Genomic DNA, 18617 nt, shown 5'->3' on the forward strand with positions numbered 1-18617 from the left:
CAACGATTGATTCCACGCCGCTCTCCCCGCCCGGGCCTGGGCCCCTGGAGCTGGTTAGAGACGAGCATCAGGGCTGGTGGAATAATTATGCCTATTTCATGTGACACCCAAATTGATTGCCGCCAGGGTGACATTACCAGGGCATTGTTCCTCGTCTCCAACCTCTTATTACATGTTATTAGGGTGTGTGGTGTGTGTGTGTTTTTCTATTTTTTCCCATTTCGGGGAATTAATCTCTCTCTGCCACCTCCTCTGCTTCCTTCTGCAGAGAACCTGCTCGCAGCTCTGAGTGGGGGTGGGGGCCCAGGCAGCATGCTTCCTCTGCCTGGCCCAGCACAGGGCTGTAGATGCAGTTGGGGGCTTGGCCTTCTCAAGTACCTTTGCTTGGGCGCAAGATGGGGGTGTCTCAGAGCTCAGAGGGTGCTGAAGTGTGGATCCCGGCAGAGGAGTCTTCCTGCAGTGTCTCTGATCCATGGTCTCTGCTTGCATACCTCTCATAACGGGGTGCTCGCTCACTATCTACCAAAGCAGATCTTCCATCTTGAACCATCTGATCTTCCATTTGATTCCTCACACTGAGCTAAATGGGCCTCCCCGCTGATTCCACCTGTGGGTCTTGGCTGCACCCTCTGTGCCTGCACTGGACCCTTTGCACCCTCTGCCTTGGGACACCTGTTAGAGATTTGCAGAGATGCCAGTGCCCCCCCCCTCAAGTCTGGGCTTCTCATGAACGGGCAGCTGGGTGATGGCATTGATTGTGCCTGAGCAGAACACAGCACCCACATGTATGTGACCGGGGGGGTTCATCACCTCTTGATACTGAGCTCAGTGTACCAGGGTGGAAAATGGGCTCTGGCAGGAGGTGGCCAAGATTCAGGTGAGCAGAGAGGGCTTTGAACAGTCAGCGCCAGGAGAAGGGCAAGCGCTTTTACTTATAGTTTGCCTATGTTATAAATAACTCACTGGACCGCAGTTTGTGAGGTATTGGGGGTGGTTTTAAAATCTTTTCCCCTTTTTGAGGCAGAAATCACCCAAACCTTCACCCGTCCCTCACCTGGCCCCCTGTGTTACCCTGGTGTGACACTGGGGGAGACGGTGGCTGCAGCAGGGAGGCTGGTGTTCTCCCCAGGCCCTCGCCCTGAGATCTGTGGGACCTTTGACAAGTCCCTGATGCTCTTGGGCCTTAGTTTCCTTGGCTATGTGATGGTCTCTAGGGTGATGGTGCCTCTGGGGTTAGACAAGCTCAGTGACCTTGGGCGGGTGACCTAGCGGCTTGGAGCCTCAGTTCCCCATCAGTAGAGTGGGGTCAGTGATGCCGCCCGCACAGGGTGTGTGGTGAGGGTTGCTGGGGTCGTTCTACGAAGCCCGTAAGTGCGTGTACTCCATATAAACGTCTCTTCTCTCCCCTTTGCTTGAACTGTCTGCCCCCAGCCCTGGGAGGGCAGCGTGAAGTCTGCCATTCCCTTTTCTAGAGGAGGCGTCTAAGGCCCAGAGATCCAAAGCCACTTGCCCCCTATCATGCAGCTCAGCAGGCCCTTGAACCGGAATCAGAGAGAGGCAGTATGCGAGAGTGGTCAGCACAGCCTGGGGTCTAACTGCCTCGGCCCTAGTCCCAGCTCTGCCACTGATCACCGGGTGACTTTGGGCAAGTTGCATCACCTCTCTGTGCCTCAGTTCTCTTATCTGTAAAATGGGGATAATAATACAAACCTGATAGGATTGTTGTGAAGATTAAACAAGTTCGTGTTTGAGTTCATATTGTGCTAGTCGTGTGACCTTGAGCAAGTTACAGAACCTCTTTGTGACCTTGAGCAGGCTAGAGAACCTGTTTGTGCTTCTGTTTTTCCCATCTGCAAAATGGGGATAATAACAGGACCTACCTCAACGGGTTGTGGTGGGATTACATGAATTTTTATATGTGAAGTGCCTAGAATAATGCCTGGCACTTCAAAGTTCTCCTCTAAGGGTTTTTCCCATCATCATCATCATCATTATATTTATGAGGTCTCTGGCCTTCCAATCCCACGCCTGTTCCACCACTCCCCTCAGCTCCTCCTCCCCGCCCCAAGTCTCCAAGGCTGTGATCTCCCCTGTCTCCCAAGCCCAAGGCTTGTGCCCCACCCCCCCTAGATGGGGTTGGCTGGTTCCCAGGCTCCAAAGGCTGAGATGGGCCAGCCTGAGCTGTTCCCAAGGTAGAGAGAGGAGCTGGGGCAGCTGGGAGAGGCCCTGGGGGCCCAGGAAGGTGTGCAGGGCTGAGGGTGTGAGTGGAGATGAGGCAGGCGGGTCTGCCAGGCACCTCCCAAGGGCCACTGGCCTGGGTGGGGGATGGGGCCAGCGGCCCTCAGGGGCATCTTCCTGCACCTGAGAGCCTGGTTTGGCATCTCAGACCTGGAGAGAGATATGAGGGTGCAGGACCTGCGTTTTCCTTGAGCTCCCTCAGGTCACCACATGGGCGCTTCTTACCCCTCCTCAGTTCTGGGGCAGCGCCAGGCCAAGTAGGGGTGCTGTGTGCTCAGGCAGGCCCAGCACAGGCAACAGGGAAGCTTCCCAGAACCGGTGCCCCTCCACCTCCCCCAGGCTGGCTCCCAGCTGCCCAGCTGGCCTCTCACCTCAAAACAACTCTGTTAAGGGGCCAGCAGTGCCCAGAGTGGTCCAGGGCTCTCTCAGGGTCACACAGCAGGGCAGGGGCACTGGCTGGAGCCCAGGCCTGGCACCTGTGAGCTCAGTGCCCTTTGCTTCCCCAGAAGTGGCCTCCTCTAGGCCTTGCCCCAACCCGGCTCCTCCCCATCAGGCCGGCCACTCCTGGACAGCAGAGCCTATATATAGAAACCCTTAAACACTAAGATGCTTTGACAATTAAAATTCATAATTTATCCCGCAAATGGCCTGGGGCTGCGGGCTGGCCGGAAGGCTGGCAGCTCCTGAGATTAGCTGTGCTCCGGTGGGGTGGGCGCTGGGGTGGGCAGGGGCGTCCCTCCCTCAGGTGCAAGGGGCCAGGTGCTTGCCCAGGGCCACACGGGGGCAGTGGCGGCAGCCAGGGGAGCCTGGCAGCTGCCCTAGTGAACAGGTGAGCAGCCACGTTGTGCCCAGTCAGCACCTCCAGCCCGGCTGAGAGGCCAGGTGAGCACCCTTGGGAGAGGATTGAGTTTCCAAGAGCGCCTAAGAGATGGGGGCTGGTGGCGCCGGCAGGGAGGGCGGGCAGTGCTGGGGGGAGGAACACCCGCGCAGGCCACACACACACACACACACACACACACACACACACACACGGAGGTGCCTGCTCTCACACACATACACGCATCCTGGGGGCCGGCAGCTCTTTGCCAGAACCAAGAGCAAGAGGAAAATAAAGAATTATACACGACAAAGGATGTGACCTCAATTTTCTTCCAGGTTGATTTTTCTCTCCCCATAGGGGGTGGCTGGAGGAGGAGGAGGGAGAGGACGGCCACGGTGGGCAGCCCAGCCCAGGAGGAGACAGACGCTGTCCGGCTGCCTGCGAGCGGGGCCTCACTGTCAGTCTGGGTTTCTCCAGCTGGAGCTCAGCCTGGGTGCTGCCCCCGCCCCAGGGTCCCCTGTCCCCCCACACCCCCTCCCCATGTGCCAGGAGGCGGCCCCTCCCTTCCCCTGGCTCTCAGCATAGCCCTGCCGGATTAGACTGGCCGGGAGGAGTCTCCCCATTAGCAGCTCACACCTTAAGCCATTATCAGCCATTCACACCTCAGCAGGGATTAGCCCTGGAAAGCTGGAATGGAGTGTCTTTAACAGGAGTCCGGGGACTGGGTCAGGATTTGGGTAGGAGAGAAGCAATTAGGAGTCCCTGGATGCTCTCCAGTGGACCAAGCCACAGGTCACCTCCACCCTGCACACCCTTGCTCGCACTGTTCCCTCGCCCCGCCCCTTACGGTGGTGGAAATGTGTTTGAATTTCAGCCTGAGCTCACGTGAGGCCTCCTCCTCCTCCATGAATCCTCTGTAAAGGGCCGAGACTGGGAGTGGAAAGCTGTTCCCAGGAGCTGGCCCAGCAGCCCTCTCTGCCCCTTTGAAGAGGACGAGGCTGCAGGCTGGGCCTGGGGTGCTGAGCCGTATCAGCCCCAACCGTGCACTGGGGGCTCTCAATCTGGGGGACACAGAAGGGGAGGCAGCAGAAGCTTCAACAGAGGGAGGAAGGGGGCAAGTAAACACATCTGCAGTGCTCTACCGGCAGAGGGCCACTGTAGATCCAGAGGGGACCCACAGGAGGGCAATCCCTTCTTCCTGGGGGCTTGAGTAGAGCTGCTTGGGGGAAGAGACCCTTGAGCTGGATTCTGAAGGCCTAGTGGGAGATCTCCAGGCACGGGGTGGGTGGTTGACCATTGGTGTGGGAGAAAGGCCCTGCGCTGGGGCAACCATCGAGGGCTTTCTGTACAGGCCTCCCTCCACCCCCACATCACCCCACTCGCAGCCACGTGGACACGGCCGCCACTGAGCGTGTACATTTCCCACCAACGCACTTCATCATTTCACGAAATGGATCCAGCGGCTCCGGGCCCTGGAGCTGAAGGCAAAGAAAGGACCTCAGACAGGTGGGGACTTGGGGACAGGGCGAGTCACAAGGAATGCAGACCTGGCCTTGCCTCTGTTCTTTGGTGACCAGGCACGAGTCCCTTCACCCTTCTGAGTAATCAGACCCACCTCGTGGGGTGGTGGTGAGGACAGGATGCGTTAACAAGCCCAGGGCTCTGGACACGTGGTAGGAAATGGTGGCAGAGTCCGCAGGGCACGTTCTCGCTCTGTTGTCCCCCGACTTCTGCCACCCTCCCCTGCCTCCAGTCCACATACTCATTTTTCCCCTCTGCTATCTCTGCCTCTCTCTTCCCCTCCCTTTCTCTCCTGTTTCACCTGCTGGGTGTCTCTTCTCCATTTCTGTCACCTTTCCCCTCACCTGCTCTCCTGGTCATTTCTTGCTGGTGGAGCTGGGCAGTGCCCTAGGCAGACTTTCTGAAGCCCTCAGCCCCCTTGCCAGGTCTGCCATCCCTCCTCGCTCCCTCCTGCTGCAGACCCAGTCACAGGAACGTAGGGTGTCGGGATGACATGAGATTGTGCCTACCCGCCTCATTTCCCAGTGAGGAAACAGCCCTGTGCAGTTGCCCAGGTCACATGCAGCCAGGCTGAGAACCCAGAGGCCCTGGTGTCCAGAGGGCCCCAGGCCCCAGTGGTGGCAGTGGCCGCCTCCGTGCCAGGGATCTCATGCCTGTGTGGGCTGGGGATCCCTGCGGCCCTTGGGGAACGCTGAGTGGGAACACCATGAAATATTGATACCGTAAACCGAAAATAACTGAACTTTCCCTCCTGTGCTGCAGTCGACTCCAAATTAAGTGAGATTCTAGCATAGACAGCGGCAGCAGGCACAGGGGAAGGATATGGTGGAAAAACACTGAAAAAATTCAGTGTGTTCAGCATCCCATTTTCTGACAGTTGGAGGCTGTCAGCTTCTGTTGGGTTTGGGGGGCAGGGTGCCTACGTGCGGCTCTCTAAGGACTGGTGCCTTCCCTGAGGCCTGGGGGCCCCCTCCAGCACTGTCCTGACCTGCGGGCCCCTCCCCTGTGCTGGCCTGTGTGTTTGAGAGAATCCTGCTTCACACCAGGTGGCTCTCGGGGCAGGCGGCCTGACCAGGAGGGACAGAGACCTGCCTCCTCCAGCCTTGTGCCCAGGCCTAGGGGCAGAGGCATTCCCTTTGGGAAGCCTCAGTTTTTCTAATCTGTAAAATGGGTAAGAAAGACCTCTTTTGAATGCTGGTGTGAGGGTTTCTGAGACTGCGTATGAAGCCTAAAACCTGCCCGTACCCGGTGCTCTGTGAATGTCAGCCCCGCCGCTTTTCTAGGTGCAGGTGTCCGACTGGCCTGTGTGGGCGGGGCTCTGTGTGGGGGGGAGGCATGCCCCTGCCCCAGGGACCTCCAGAAGCTGTCTTATGAGATAGAATGACCTCTGACCTCCCTCAGTGGTTCTCCAAGTCCACCCATGAGTGATCCCAGGCCCCCTCTGTCTCCACCAGTCACCCCATCCCACACTGAGCCCCTGGGGGGACAGGCCCAATGTGAGGCCCCAATCTGGGATGCCGACCAGCCCCTCAAATAGATCCTTCCACCCCTGGTGGAACTGCAGTTTGGGTCCTGAGCCCCCACTCCCCTTCATTCCCCAGCCGGTTTGAGGATGTTGACTTTCCAGCTGGAGAAAGTCCAGTTTCTGTTGTGGGTTCCCTCAGGGACCCTGGAATCCAGCCCCTCACTGCCTAGTGCGGGAAACAGATCAGAGAGGGCAGGCATTGCCCAAGGTCACACGATGGAGTGGCCAAAGAAAGCCGCACGTGGCCAGTGTGGGAAGTAACTGAGCCAGGCTGTGTCTGCCCCGGGACACGGGTGATGGGGTGATGGGGGCGGGCGGCCCTCTGCGGCACGGGTCTGATGGCTCTGGGATTGGGCGGACACAGGCTGCTGTAGGGTCTGTGCGTCGTGCCCTGGGCACTGCTCTCCTCTGCCTGCCCACGTGCCTGCCTTCGGTGTTTATTTCCTTTGTATTTATTGGTTCAATTTTTAAAAAAGTCTTGCCCTTGTGGGAAGCCCTTCAGGGGACAAGGATCCAAAATAAAACGCTGATTAAAATGCATAAAACACTTCTCCTTGGCAATTGCCGGAGTAACCAGTGGGATCAACGGGACCAGCATGGCAGGGGCAGCACATTGCCCACTCAGCAGTTTTGCTGACCCCCTCAGACACGACTCTGCCAGCATCCCTAGATGACAGGGCCCCTGGGAGTATTAGGAGACTAGGCCCGGTGTGCAGTGCTCCTGCCATGCCCACTTGGGCGGGCATCTTAGCCTCTCCAGGCCTCGGTTTCCCCACCTCTCAGGGCAGCCACCTGTAAGAGGTGAGAGAAGAGGCCCATCCTGGTCCTGTGGAGTATGGCCCGGTGCTCTCCGGGTCTAACTGCCAGGCCTGGGGGTGGCAGCAGCACAGGGCAATGCCGACCAGCTTTTCCATCAATGTATTTGAATTCCCCAGGTCTCTCATTGCTCAGAGGCCCTGCTGCAGGGTCAGATCCATCAGAGGGGCTTCGACCCTGCAAAAACTCATGCTTCATTTCAAAGAACATTCACTGAGGTCTGTTCTGTGCCACACCTTGGTCTGAGGCTGCAGACACACCATCTGCCCTCCGGCACCTCATTCTCTACCTGGTGAGACAAATGGACCCATGACTGTTTGACCCAGGGTTAAACAGATGTCACAGGAGAGATGCCAAGTGCTGAGGCCTTGGAGAATATTTCCCTCTTTGCTCAGGTCACTAGGAAGCTCTCACCTTTAGTCATTATGCAGGACTTTGTGGCATTCTTTCCTGACTGGCTTGCCTTCTTTAGCTTTTTTTTGTCATCTCGTAGCATAATTTTTCTGTCAGCTCAAATCACTTTTAGAATGAGGTGCACTATACATCAATTACACAATGAAACTACTAATGAATGTAGTTTGGTGTTACGGGCAAGAGATGATTTCTTTTTTTTTTTTTTGTGAGAAAGATCAGCACTGAGCTAAAATCTGATGCCAATCCTCCTCTTTTTGCTGAGGAAGATTGGCCCTGAGCTAACATCCGTGCCCATCTTCCTCTACTTTATATGGGACGCCGCCACAGCATGGCTCTACAGGCAGTGCGTCGGTGCGTGCCTGGCATCTGAACCAGCGAACCCCGGACTGCCACAGCGGAACGCGCACACTTAACCGCTTGTGCCACCAGGCCAGCCCCAAGAGATGATTTCTGAACTGAGTAGGTCAAGGATGGCTTCATGGAAGAGGTGGCCTTTGGGCTGGCAGGTCCCAAAGGCTGCTGGGGCAGGAGGCTGGGAGAGTTCTCCAATAGGAGATGGCTTAGAGGCAGGAATGTGCAGGACAAGGTGGGGATACCTGGTGGCTTGAGTGGGGGGAGTGGAGGGAGAGGAGGTAGAAGGGTAAGTTGAGGCAAGGGGGTGGAGGCTTCGAATGCCAAATTTGTGTCTGTGTGAGGGTCTTACCAACATCTCAGTGTGGCCTGTGCCCTCGCCACCCCCCTCATTCCTCAGCCCCTCTCTAGCAGTCCCCGCCCCACCCGCCAGCCCAGCCCCGAGCCGGGTGCTAAAAGTCCTATTTACCTCCCAGGTCCCCAGCCTCAGCCCCGCGCTGGCCCCAGCTGCTGGCCCAATTACTTATTGATCGCCTGTCAGGATGTTTGCTTTTCTGGTGGGTCACTGGAGCATGTGTGACTGTGAAAATGGCCTGTGGGGGTGGGGCGGGGGAGGCCGAACCACAGAAGAGTCTGGAGAGAGGATGAGAGGGGCTGAGGGGAGGGCAGTGGACAAAGCCCTTGGGGATAACAAAACCTTGCAGATTCCATAACATGTCAGTGACACCCAGAGCCCTCTCTGGTTAATCAGTCACTTAGTCGATCGACAACCAGGGAGTGCCTGTCAGTCCTGGGAGACCGGCGGAGCATTGGAAAGTGTGTGGCATCGTTGGAGTCTGACAGACCAGAGCTCCAGTCCGGAATCTGCCTCCTCTGCTGGCTGGGTGTCCTTGGCAGTCACAATCTCTCCGAGCCCCAAGTTGCCTTAAGGGTTGAAGTGTGAATGACAAGAAGCAGAGGCTGTGTGCAGGTGTGGGGAGGGGGTCGGAGGGGTGGGAGGAGGGCCTGAGCTGGGGCAGAGAGGCGGGACCCTCGCACCTTGGGCCTCCCCTTACTGCGGTGAGTGCCCCTCGGGGCTATGAGAGTGGACTGTGTGGATAGGCAGCAGAGCCCCAAGGGTACCAGCTGGGATGGGGGAGCATGGATGGATCTTTGCCCCACCAGCAGCGGGAGGGCTGCAGCTCAGCCCCCAGAGACTATCTGGTCCAGCCCCAGAAGTTTGGAGGAGTCCAGACTGGCCTTCCCAGCACCCTAATAACCCTGCCGGGCCAGTTTCCCGTGGGGTGGAACAGGGATGGAACAGGGGCGGAAGGAGGAGATGGGGAGGCTGTCTGGGCACAAGTGGGAGCAAGTGGCCTCTGAACGTGGACCAGGAGACAGTAATGGGGGGGCTAGCTCCCGCACACCCCGTTCACTCCACCTGCAGCCCATACCCAAGCTGGGCCCCCCTCCTGGCACCGTCTCCCGTGTCATCACCCCCCGAGTCCTGCATGTTCCCCAGCGCCCGGCTGTGACAAGCCTCACGTCCTCAGTGTCGTGATGTGGACTGGCTCTTCCAGGCTGCCCATGCCACCCTGGGCTGTGCGAGTCGGACTGCTCCTCCCTCCGGTACTAGGAGGAGAGTGATTGGAACCCCGAGAGACAGGCGGATGAAGGCTGGGGGTCTTTGGAGGGGAGCACACTTCCTTCTGGGGATCAGAAAAGGCTTCTTGGAGCAGCGGACATTAAATTAGGCCCTGAAGATGGGATTTCAACAGGCAGGGGAAGGGGCACTCCAGGAGGAAAGAACTGCAGAAGCCAAGGCCAGGAACCTGGAATACTCGTTCCCTGAGCCCTGAGCTCAGGAGCCTGGGTGGGTCACCATGGGGACCCAGAGGAAGGCAAGAGTCAGAGAGATTCCACAGGGAGGCATTGGCACTGGGTCCAGCTTTCTGGGTGGGTTGCCCTCCCCTGATCTAGAAACCCTGTCGGGGAGCAGATTCGTAACCCTAACAGGTACCACCGGGTTTGCTGATAGCCCAGGACTTGGGCTGCGGGCTCAACCGCGGTGTTGGCAGGGAGGGGACCGTGGTGTCTGTGCCTGGGGAGGCTCAGGCTAAAGGCTGCGAGAGGGGCCCTCAGCAGCCTCAGAAGCCCTTGCCCGGCAGGCTGGGGACCAGACATGCTCCTCTGCTGGCTGTTCCTGGAGGCCTCAGCCTTTGAGCCCATTTGATCCCCTCTGTGAGCCCCGAAGGCAGCTCAGCAGGTCTGGCTTTATCCCTGGTGAGCACCAAGGGAAACTGAGGCTCAGGGTATGTGGTAAGGTATAAAACGTAAAAGGTGAAGGAGGTGGACGCAGCCTAGGATGTCAGTAACAGGCTCTTCTGAAGTGACTCCGCCCCTTCCATGAACCCCCTCCATCCTTCAGGAGGGTTCTGGGCAGGTCAGGGGCAAGGAGGAAGCAGCGTGGGGTGGCAGAATGCCCTCTGGCCTGGGCATGTGGACTTTACTGTGGGGTCTGAGGCAGGTGTCATATGCCAGTGTGGACCCCCGCCTCTCTGTCTGTGTCAGGGACATCCTGAGGGGCCAGGAGGGCAAGGGGGCACAGAGGGCTCAGGGTGGGGTCCAGCCAAACACTGTCCTCTAACTGCCCGCTCTGTCCTATGCTTGCTTCCGGCTGCAGGTGAGTGAGAGGATGCTGGCGGGGGGCGCGAGGAGCATGCCCAGCCCCCTCCTGGCCTGCTGGCAGCCCATCCTCCTGCTGGTGCTGGGCTCGGTGCTGTCAGGCTCGGCCACGGGCTGCCCACCCCGCTGCGAGTGCTCCGCCCAGGACCGCGCTGTGCTCTGCCACCGCAAGCGCTTTGTGGCGGTGCCCGAGGGCATCCCCACGGAGACCCGCCTGCTGGACCTGGGCAAGAACCGCATCAAAACGCTCAACCAGGACGAGTTTGCCAGCTTCCCGCACCTGGAGGAGCTGGAGCTCAATGAGAACATCGTGAGCGCCGTGGAGCCCGGTGCCTTCAACAACCTCTTCAACCTCCGGACGCTGGGGCTCCGCAGCAACCGTCTGAAGCTCATCCCCCTGGGCGTCTTCACCGGCCTCAGCAACCTGACCAAGCTGGACATCAGCGAGAACAAGATCGTCATCCTGCTGGACTACATGTTCCAGGACCTGTACAACCTCAAATCACTGGAGGTCGGCGACAACGACCTCGTCTACATCTCCCACCGAGCCTTCAGCGGCCTCAACAGCCTGGAGCAGCTGACGCTGGAGAAATGCAACCTGACCTCCATCCCCACCGAGGCGCTGTCCCACCTGCACGGCCTCATCGTCCTGAGGCTCCGGCACCTCAACATCAACGCCATCCGGGACTATTCCTTCAAGAGGTTGTACCGCCTCAAGGTCTTGGAGATCTCCCACTGGCCCTACTTGGACACCATGACACCCAACTGCCTCTATGGCCTCAACCTGACCTCCCTGTCCATCACACACTGCAATCTGACGGCCGTGCCCTACCTGGCCGTGCGCCACCTGGTCTATCTGCGCTTCCTCAACCTCTCCTACAACCCCATCAGCACCATTGAGGGCTCCATGTTGCATGAGCTGCTCCGGCTGCAGGAGATCCAGCTGGTGGGTGGGCAGCTGGCCGTGGTGGAGCCCTATGCCTTCCGCGGCCTCAACTACCTGCGCGTGCTCAACGTCTCCGGCAACCAGCTGACCACGCTGGAGGAGTCGGCCTTCCACTCAGTGGGCAACCTGGAGACACTCATCCTGGACTCCAACCCGCTGGCCTGCGACTGCCGGCTCCTGTGGGTGTTCCGGCGCCGCTGGCGGCTCAACTTCAACCGGCAGCAGCCCACGTGTGCCACGCCCGAGTTCGTCCAGGGCAAGGAGTTCAAGGACTTCCCCGATGTGCTCCTGCCCAACTACTTCACCTGCCGCCGTGCCCGCATCCGGGACCGCAAGGCCCAGCAGGTGTTTGTGGATGAGGGCCATACGGTGCAGTTCGTGTGCCGGGCGGATGGCGACCCGCCGCCCGCCATCCTCTGGCTCTCGCCCCGCAAGCACCTGGTCTCGGCCAAGAGCAACGGGCGGCTCACGGTCTTCCCCGATGGCACGCTGGAGGTGCGCTATGCCCAGGTACAGGACAACGGCACGTACCTGTGCATCGCAGCCAACGCGGGCGGCAACGACTCCATGCCCGCCCACCTGCATGTGCGCAGCTACTCGCCCGACTGGCCCCATCAGCCCAACAAGACCTTTGCCTTCATCTCCAACCAGCCGGGCGAGGGAGAGGCCAACAGCACCCGTGCCACCGTGCCTTTCCCCTTTGACATCAAGACCCTCATCATCGCCACCACCATGGGCTTCATCTCTTTCCTGGGTGTCGTCCTCTTCTGCCTGGTGCTGCTGTTTCTCTGGAGCCGGGGCAAAGGCAACACGAAGCACAACATTGAGATCGAGTACGTGCCCCGCAAGTCGGACGCAGGCATCACCTCCGCCGACGCGCCCCGCAAGTTCAACATGAAGATGATATGAGGTCAGGGCGGGGTCAGGGACCCCTGGGCGCGCCGGGCAGGGGAGGGGCCTGCCGCCATTGGCTCGCTCCCTGGTCCTTCCCACCTCCTGCCCCTCCACACACACTCTTTTTCTCCCTCCCACCCCTGTCCCCTGCTGGCCCCACCGGCCCTCACCGCCTGCCCTCTTCCTACCAGGACCTAGAAGTCCAGGCCTGGGGACCCCACCTGCACAGGGGCACACATTGCCAGACTGGAGTCGGAAGCTGACTAGCCGACACGCAGCACAGTGAATAATTCAATAAAAAGAGTTACGAACTTCCTCTGTAACTTGGGTTTCAATAAGTATGGATTTTTATGAAAACTTGAAATAATAAAAAGAGAAAAAAACTATGTCCTCTAGCTAGTGGGAATGCAAACTTTTGACGTCCTGATTGCTCCAGGGCCCTCTTCCAACTCGGTTTCTTGTTTTTCTCCTCCTCCTCCTCCTCTTCCTCCTTTCTCTTCTCTTCCCTTGCAGGGAGGGATCACTCAGGAAAACAGGAAAGGAGGTTCCAGCCCCACCCATGTGCCCACCCTGCGGGGGCAGCCGCCCAGAGCAGGCGGGGTGCCAGGTGTGGGCCCAGCTCTGGGCTGGCTGTTTGCAGGGAGCGGGTGGAGGGGACAAGGCTGCCCGATGGGGTGGGGGCTGTCTGCAGAGCTGCCAGGCAGCAGTACTGCCAGGGGTTGGGGGGCCTGGCTAGGGTGTGGCTGAGACTCTGGACAGGGGCTGGGGTTCTCCTGGAGGACAGCACAGTCAAAGGAGAGAGCCAGGGGCCAGGGGCGGGACTAAGGCCTAACTTCTGGTCCCAGCTCTGCCGCTGACTTGCTGTGTGGCCTCGAACAGGTCATTGCCCCTCTCTGGGCCTCAGTCTCCACGTCTGTACAAATGGAAACCTTACTCCCTGCCCTGCCTACCTCACAGGGCTGTTGTGAGGAATTGATGAGATGATGTATGTGAAACACTTTGTAACCTGTAAAGCGCTGTGCACACGTGTGGGTGACTGTTCTCATTATGGTCATTATTCTCTCACTGTTGGGGACAGGTCTCCTGAAGGGATCTCCATGGGGTTAGGGGTGGGGGCATACCAGGGAGGGCCAGCTCCAGGGACTTCCAGAGGCTTCTCCCGGGACAGTGGCCTGGGCGGTGGCCAAAACCATTGGCTGGATGGACAGGGCTCTAGACCCACAGGGGAGTCCTGAGGCCATGAGCATCATAGCTTCTGCCATCTCTGGTCTGGGGTCCCCCCAGGCAGAAGCCCCCTGCAGCTTTGGCCTGGACCTATCCAGGGGTTGGGAACACCAGCTCTCTCCAAGCCTTCTTTCCACAAGCATTTATTGAGTGCCTACTGTATGCCTCTTCCCATGTAGAGGCCTAGTCTTTGGGGCCAGGGAGGTGGTTCTGGGGCCGCCCTTTTGGACTACCCAGAGCCAGGTCACCACCCCAGCTGTGCCCATCTTCCACCAGGCCATACTCTGAGCCTCCCTTGGGCTTTGAAGGGTTTTGGTTTGGGGGCTAGGATCCACCTGCACGTGGGCTGACCAGGAGGATCAGACAGTAGCCCCCGGCCCCGCCCATTCACGCCAAACCTAGATGCTCAAAACTCAACCCTGGAAAGGGATGCCCCGGATGACAGACGTGCGAAGACAGGTCACTTGTAACTTTCCCCGAATCCGAGGGCCCTGGCTCGAGAACAGGGACAGGAGCTGGGCCAGCAGACCGCGTGCTCATCTCTGTCAGGCAGCGAGGGCACCAGGGTCAGGGAGGCCTGGCTTCTCCCTCCAGGTTTCCTCCTCCTCCTCGAGGCTCCTTGGATTAGGCCCCATGGTGGGCCCAGGCTGACCCTGCTGCCCATTAACACCCAGGCTACGGGGAATCCAGTGATGCAGGAACCCATGGGCACAGACTTGGCTGAACTTGAGGGAGGAGCAGTAGGGAAGTCAGCCCTCAGCAACAAGAAACTTCCAGAACGCAGCTCCTCCAATCAGGGCTCTTCCTGGGGCTCACCCCTCAGCGTGCTGACATGAACTAGGGAGCTGCGTGTCTAGCACCTTCTAAACCGAGCTTCTGGTGGGATGGCACGGTGAGCAGTCTGATGTGGAGTTGGCACTGGGTCACTCACTCATTCATCATTCAGTCCACAGATGTGCCCAAGGCCCGCTGTGCTCCGGCTGCTGGCTGGTGTGGTGTGTAGCCAACAGCTGGGCTAGAATGTCCTCGCCCACACCTCTCACCCCCACCCAGGACTGTCCCTAGTTCTGCGGAAGCCTCAAGCCCTCTGAACCATGGTTTTATCCCCTGGAGGAAACAGGATCCTCTCCTCACATGATCCTGGAATGTTGCTGTGGAAAAGGTTGATGGTGCCTGGGGAGCAGCCCAGATTAGTGACTATAAGGCTCTGAGGTCCTGTTCTAGCACTTACTAGCTGTTTGTGATTGTTACTTAACCCCCCTGAGCCTCTGTCTTCATCTGTAACATAAAGATGATCTTACTACTTTTGGTTGTTAGGAGGTTAAATGAAGGAGCACAGGTGTATTCGCTGGTTGGTGAAGTGCCTGGCACTCAGAAAGCCCTCTACCAATGGTGCTGGTGATGATTGCTGTTGAGTCCAACTGTGGTACAGATGCAGAGACTGAGGACCAGAGAGGGTGGTAGCTTACCCAAAGTCAAACAGCTTTAAAGTGACGGGACCAGAGCCTGGAAGTTCAAGACTCTTGGAGCCTCAGACTTCTAATCCTAACTTGGGGCTTCTCAGAGCCAGGCCTGGGGATCCCCACCTGGCAGGAGACCACTTTGGGGAGCATAGGGGCAGGAGAGGAGTCTTTGGGCATTGGGGCAGCCTGTGCACAACAAGAGGCTAGTGGTATCACATGAGGCTTCAAGAACCCAACAGGCCTGCCTATCTCCAGAGAGAGAAGAGCACAGTCTCTCCATTGCCCAGCCCTGGATGCCGTGGTCAGCGCTGTCCTCCACGGGCGGCAGCCACGGGATGGTTACTGAACCCCTCTGGGATGCCTGGGTCCCTGGGGCTTCACAAGATTTGGGTAAGAGCAGGGGGGTTCAAGGGGCCAATTTATTCCTGGCTACTGGGAGGAAACTCAAGGACACAAGAAACTTGTGAGGTTGTTTTCAGATGAGGAAGAGAGTCAGTTCTGGGGATGTGAGTGCTCAGGGTCAGGGGGCTGGGTTGGCCCATGCAAAGGAGCCTGGGGACTGGGAGCCAGGCAGCCCAGGTTTTAGTACTGCCCCTTCCCAGCTGTGGGACCCCCATCTGCAGAAGACAGTAATGAACTCAACTGCTAAGAGCCCTGCCAGAATTCAGGGGGAATAGTCTGGGAAGTCAGGCTGGGGACTTTCTCCATGGCCCGACAGCCTCTGATGAGGAAAGAGGAGGAGCAGATGCCCCCACTCCCTGGCACACGCACTGCTGGGGCCTGAACCCAGAGGTGGTCTGGGTGGCCAAAGCCTTCCTGGGCCACCCACAGTCCATGCCGTCCCGGTGGCCCCAGTCTGCCTCAGACCCACTGGGGCTGTGGAGTCAGGATGTCCTGCCCCTCAAGCCCTGTGGGGAGCTGGCTGCTCCGCTCACCTTTCAGCCTGGGTCCAAGCCACTGGGGGAAAGGCAGGATGCTGAAGCCTGAGAGTCTGGCCTGCTTTCCAGGAGACCAAGACCAGAGGCGGCCTCCAGGCCTGCTCCTCCACAAGACAACCTGCCTTCAAGACAAAAGGTGATAAGACTGGGGGCCTACTCTGGACAAGTGCCTCGGCCAGGGATGGCACCCAGGAGGGTGAGTATTGGAGCAGCAAGTACCAGGAGCCCCCTGGTTTATTCCTCACAAGTAAGAATCTGAGGCTCTGAGAGGGGAAGTAACCTACCCAGAGTCACACAGCAGAGTGGTGGATGGGGCATGAACTTTGGAGTCAGGCAGACCCTGGTCCAAATCCCATCTCAGATGTGGCACCTGTTTGGTGTGCAATAATGACTGCTATTATTAGCATGACATCATTATGGACAAGCAGGGGGTGGTGGTTGACCTCAGGAACTAGGAGGGAAAGGGACTGTATGGGAAAACACAATGGGGATCCGAAACAGCTGGACTCCAATGGGGTTGGGGCGGACACCATGCTTGGTTATGCCCTCTGATTCGCCACTGAAGGCCTCAGGGCTGTGTGGGGAGGACAGGAGCAGACTCCAGGCCATCACCCTGTCTGCCCAGGACAGAGAGAGTGGCCGTGCCCTGGAGCCCTGGAGGACAAGGCCACAGCCTGTATGTGTTGGGGGGATGGAGGTCACAGGGAACAAGGGAGAAGGGGTCAGAGGAGCAGTGTAGAGCCCTGGCTGGTATTGGGAGTCCTGGGGGACTTTGAGCCTTTCAGGGCCTGAAGTGAGGGTTCATGAGGTACAACGAATGGGGACAGCACAGACCAGCTGAAGTTAAGTGATTTATTGGGGACTTCACGGAACCTGGTTCTATGGTCTATCACCTTTCCTGCTTCTCTCCCCAATTTGGTGTCCTCTGATGACATGACAGCCTGCACAGGGCTGAAAGTCATCCCCCCACCCCCACCCCCGCTCTCCTTCCAAGCCCCAACTCCAGCCTCCTTCACAGTCTGGTTTGCTAGGATCGCTGATATCTTCATTCATGTTCTCCAGAGGAAAAGGATCTGATTGGCCAACTCTCAGCCAATGGATGGGCTGCCTCTAAGTCAGGTGCTCATCCCCTTGTCCAATTAGCCAAGGCCAAGGAGCTTAGCCTCATGCAAGCCAAATTTGGGAGAAGATGGCACAGAAAGGGCTTAGGGCCTATATCAGTTATCCACTGCTGCATGACAACCACCCCAAAACTTAGTGGTTTAAAACAACAACAGCCATTTATTTGTTCTTAGTTTTGCAACTTGGGAAGGCTTGGTAAGGACAGCTCATCTCTGCTCTTCACGGTGTCGACTGGGGAGACTTGACTGGAGCAGAGAGGTCCAAGGTGGCTTCCGGCCATGTCCATCACCTCACTGGGGAGGCTGGCAGGCCTGGAGGGAGCTGATTTCTCTGTCTGCATGGTCTCTCCAGCAGACTAGCTGGACTTCTTTATGGTGGCACAGTGCTCCAAGACGGGGAAAACAGAAGCTGCCGGGTCTCTTGAGGAAGGAAGTCTTTGTAGGCCAGGAGACCCCGTCTTCATGTTCATTGCATTCTATTGCTCAAGACGAGTCACAGGCTTCCCTAGATTCAAGGGGAGGGAGGACAGACCCCAGCTCTTGGTGGGAGGAGCCACAAAGTCACACAGCAAAAGGGCATGCAGGATGTGAGAGTCGCTGCAGCCACCTTTGGAAGTGACCCCCCACAGGGACCTCTGCGGTGCCCTTTTTCTTTTAGGAACCACTCATTGGTACACAGGCCTCTACAGTTGACCCAGGAGTAGGGGACTTAGCGAGTGATGGTGACTGGCCTACCAATGGATCTACAGCTGGTAAGTAAAGAGCCAGGACTTGAACCCAAGTTTGCAGCCCCTGGTGCAGTGTCCTTTTGAGCAGAAGCAGGAGGCAGGGGGCACTGGGGTAATAGAGCAATAATAATAATAGCTACTGTTTATCAAGGGCTGTGCCAGGCACCCAGCCAGACACTTTATTGACATTCTCTTATCTAATCCTGCCATAAGGAGTTCTATTATGCTCCCTTTTGGATGTGAACACTGAGGCTGAGGCAGGAGCAGTGACTGCCAGGGGCTCACCGCCAGGTGGGTGATGAAGTCAGGATTCACACTCAGGGCACCTGTCCTTCATGGCAGAAAAAGCACCAGACTGGTCTCTTTACTTTGAACCACTCCAGACTCAGGCTTCTCATCTGTGAAGTGGGCACAGCCACATCATCTCCCACGGCTCCTTCCCTTGGGGTGGGACGAGTTGAGGTGGAGAGTGTGCTGTGGCACGGGCGAGTGAGTGCACAGGTGGGAGTCGTGATCAAAGCTTCTGCCAGTGAGTCCCCCCTCCTGGCTCCCAGCCCACCTGGCATCTCTGTGGGGCCCGGAGATCAGAGCATGATACACGAGGCCCGCAGCCTGTCCTGAGGACCTGGCAATCTGGCCCTGGTACTTGGCAGGCCCCTGGGAGCTGCCGGGCAGGAGTCTGAGAACAGTGGCCATGCAGCGTGGCCCTGGCTCTGCCTGCCCGAGAGAGCTGATTGCTCAGCCTGTAAAGGGATTTACAGCCTCCCCGTAAACCTATTATGGCTCATCCTGCATCCCCAGCCCAGGCCCTGTCATCATGCCAGGTGACTGCTGGTGTCTGGGAAGGCAAGGCTGGGGCCTTTGGGGGCCATGGAGACTGAGGGATGCCCCAGTGTTTCAGCCCCAGCCCCCTCCTCTCCCAGTTCCTTCACACCCCAGCCCTCATGCCAACCC

General features: G+C 58.2%; 1 protein-coding gene across 2 annotated transcripts in view; it reads left to right on the forward strand.

The window, feature by feature from the left end:
• Window positions 1–12879, forward strand: part of LINGO1 (leucine rich repeat and Ig domain containing 1) — a 78169-nt gene extending 65290 nt beyond the window's left edge. For both annotated transcript variants that reach the window (XM_087428733.1, XM_004421844.3), the window contains one exon: window positions 10348–12879. In XM_087428733.1, the coding sequence (XP_087284859.1) occupies window positions 10360–12204 (1845 nt within the window). In that variant the 5' untranslated portion in view covers window positions 10348–10359 and the 3' untranslated portion in view covers window positions 12205–12879. The remainder of the gene's footprint in view (window positions 1–10347) is intronic.
• Window positions 12880–18617: the final 5738 nt, after the last annotated feature.

Source organism: Ceratotherium simum, chromosome 3 (genome assembly GCF_057802395.1).
Source record: "Ceratotherium simum simum isolate JZ-2026a chromosome 3, ASM5780239v1, whole genome shotgun sequence".
NCBI lineage: Eukaryota > Metazoa > Chordata > Mammalia > Perissodactyla > Rhinocerotidae > Ceratotherium > Ceratotherium simum.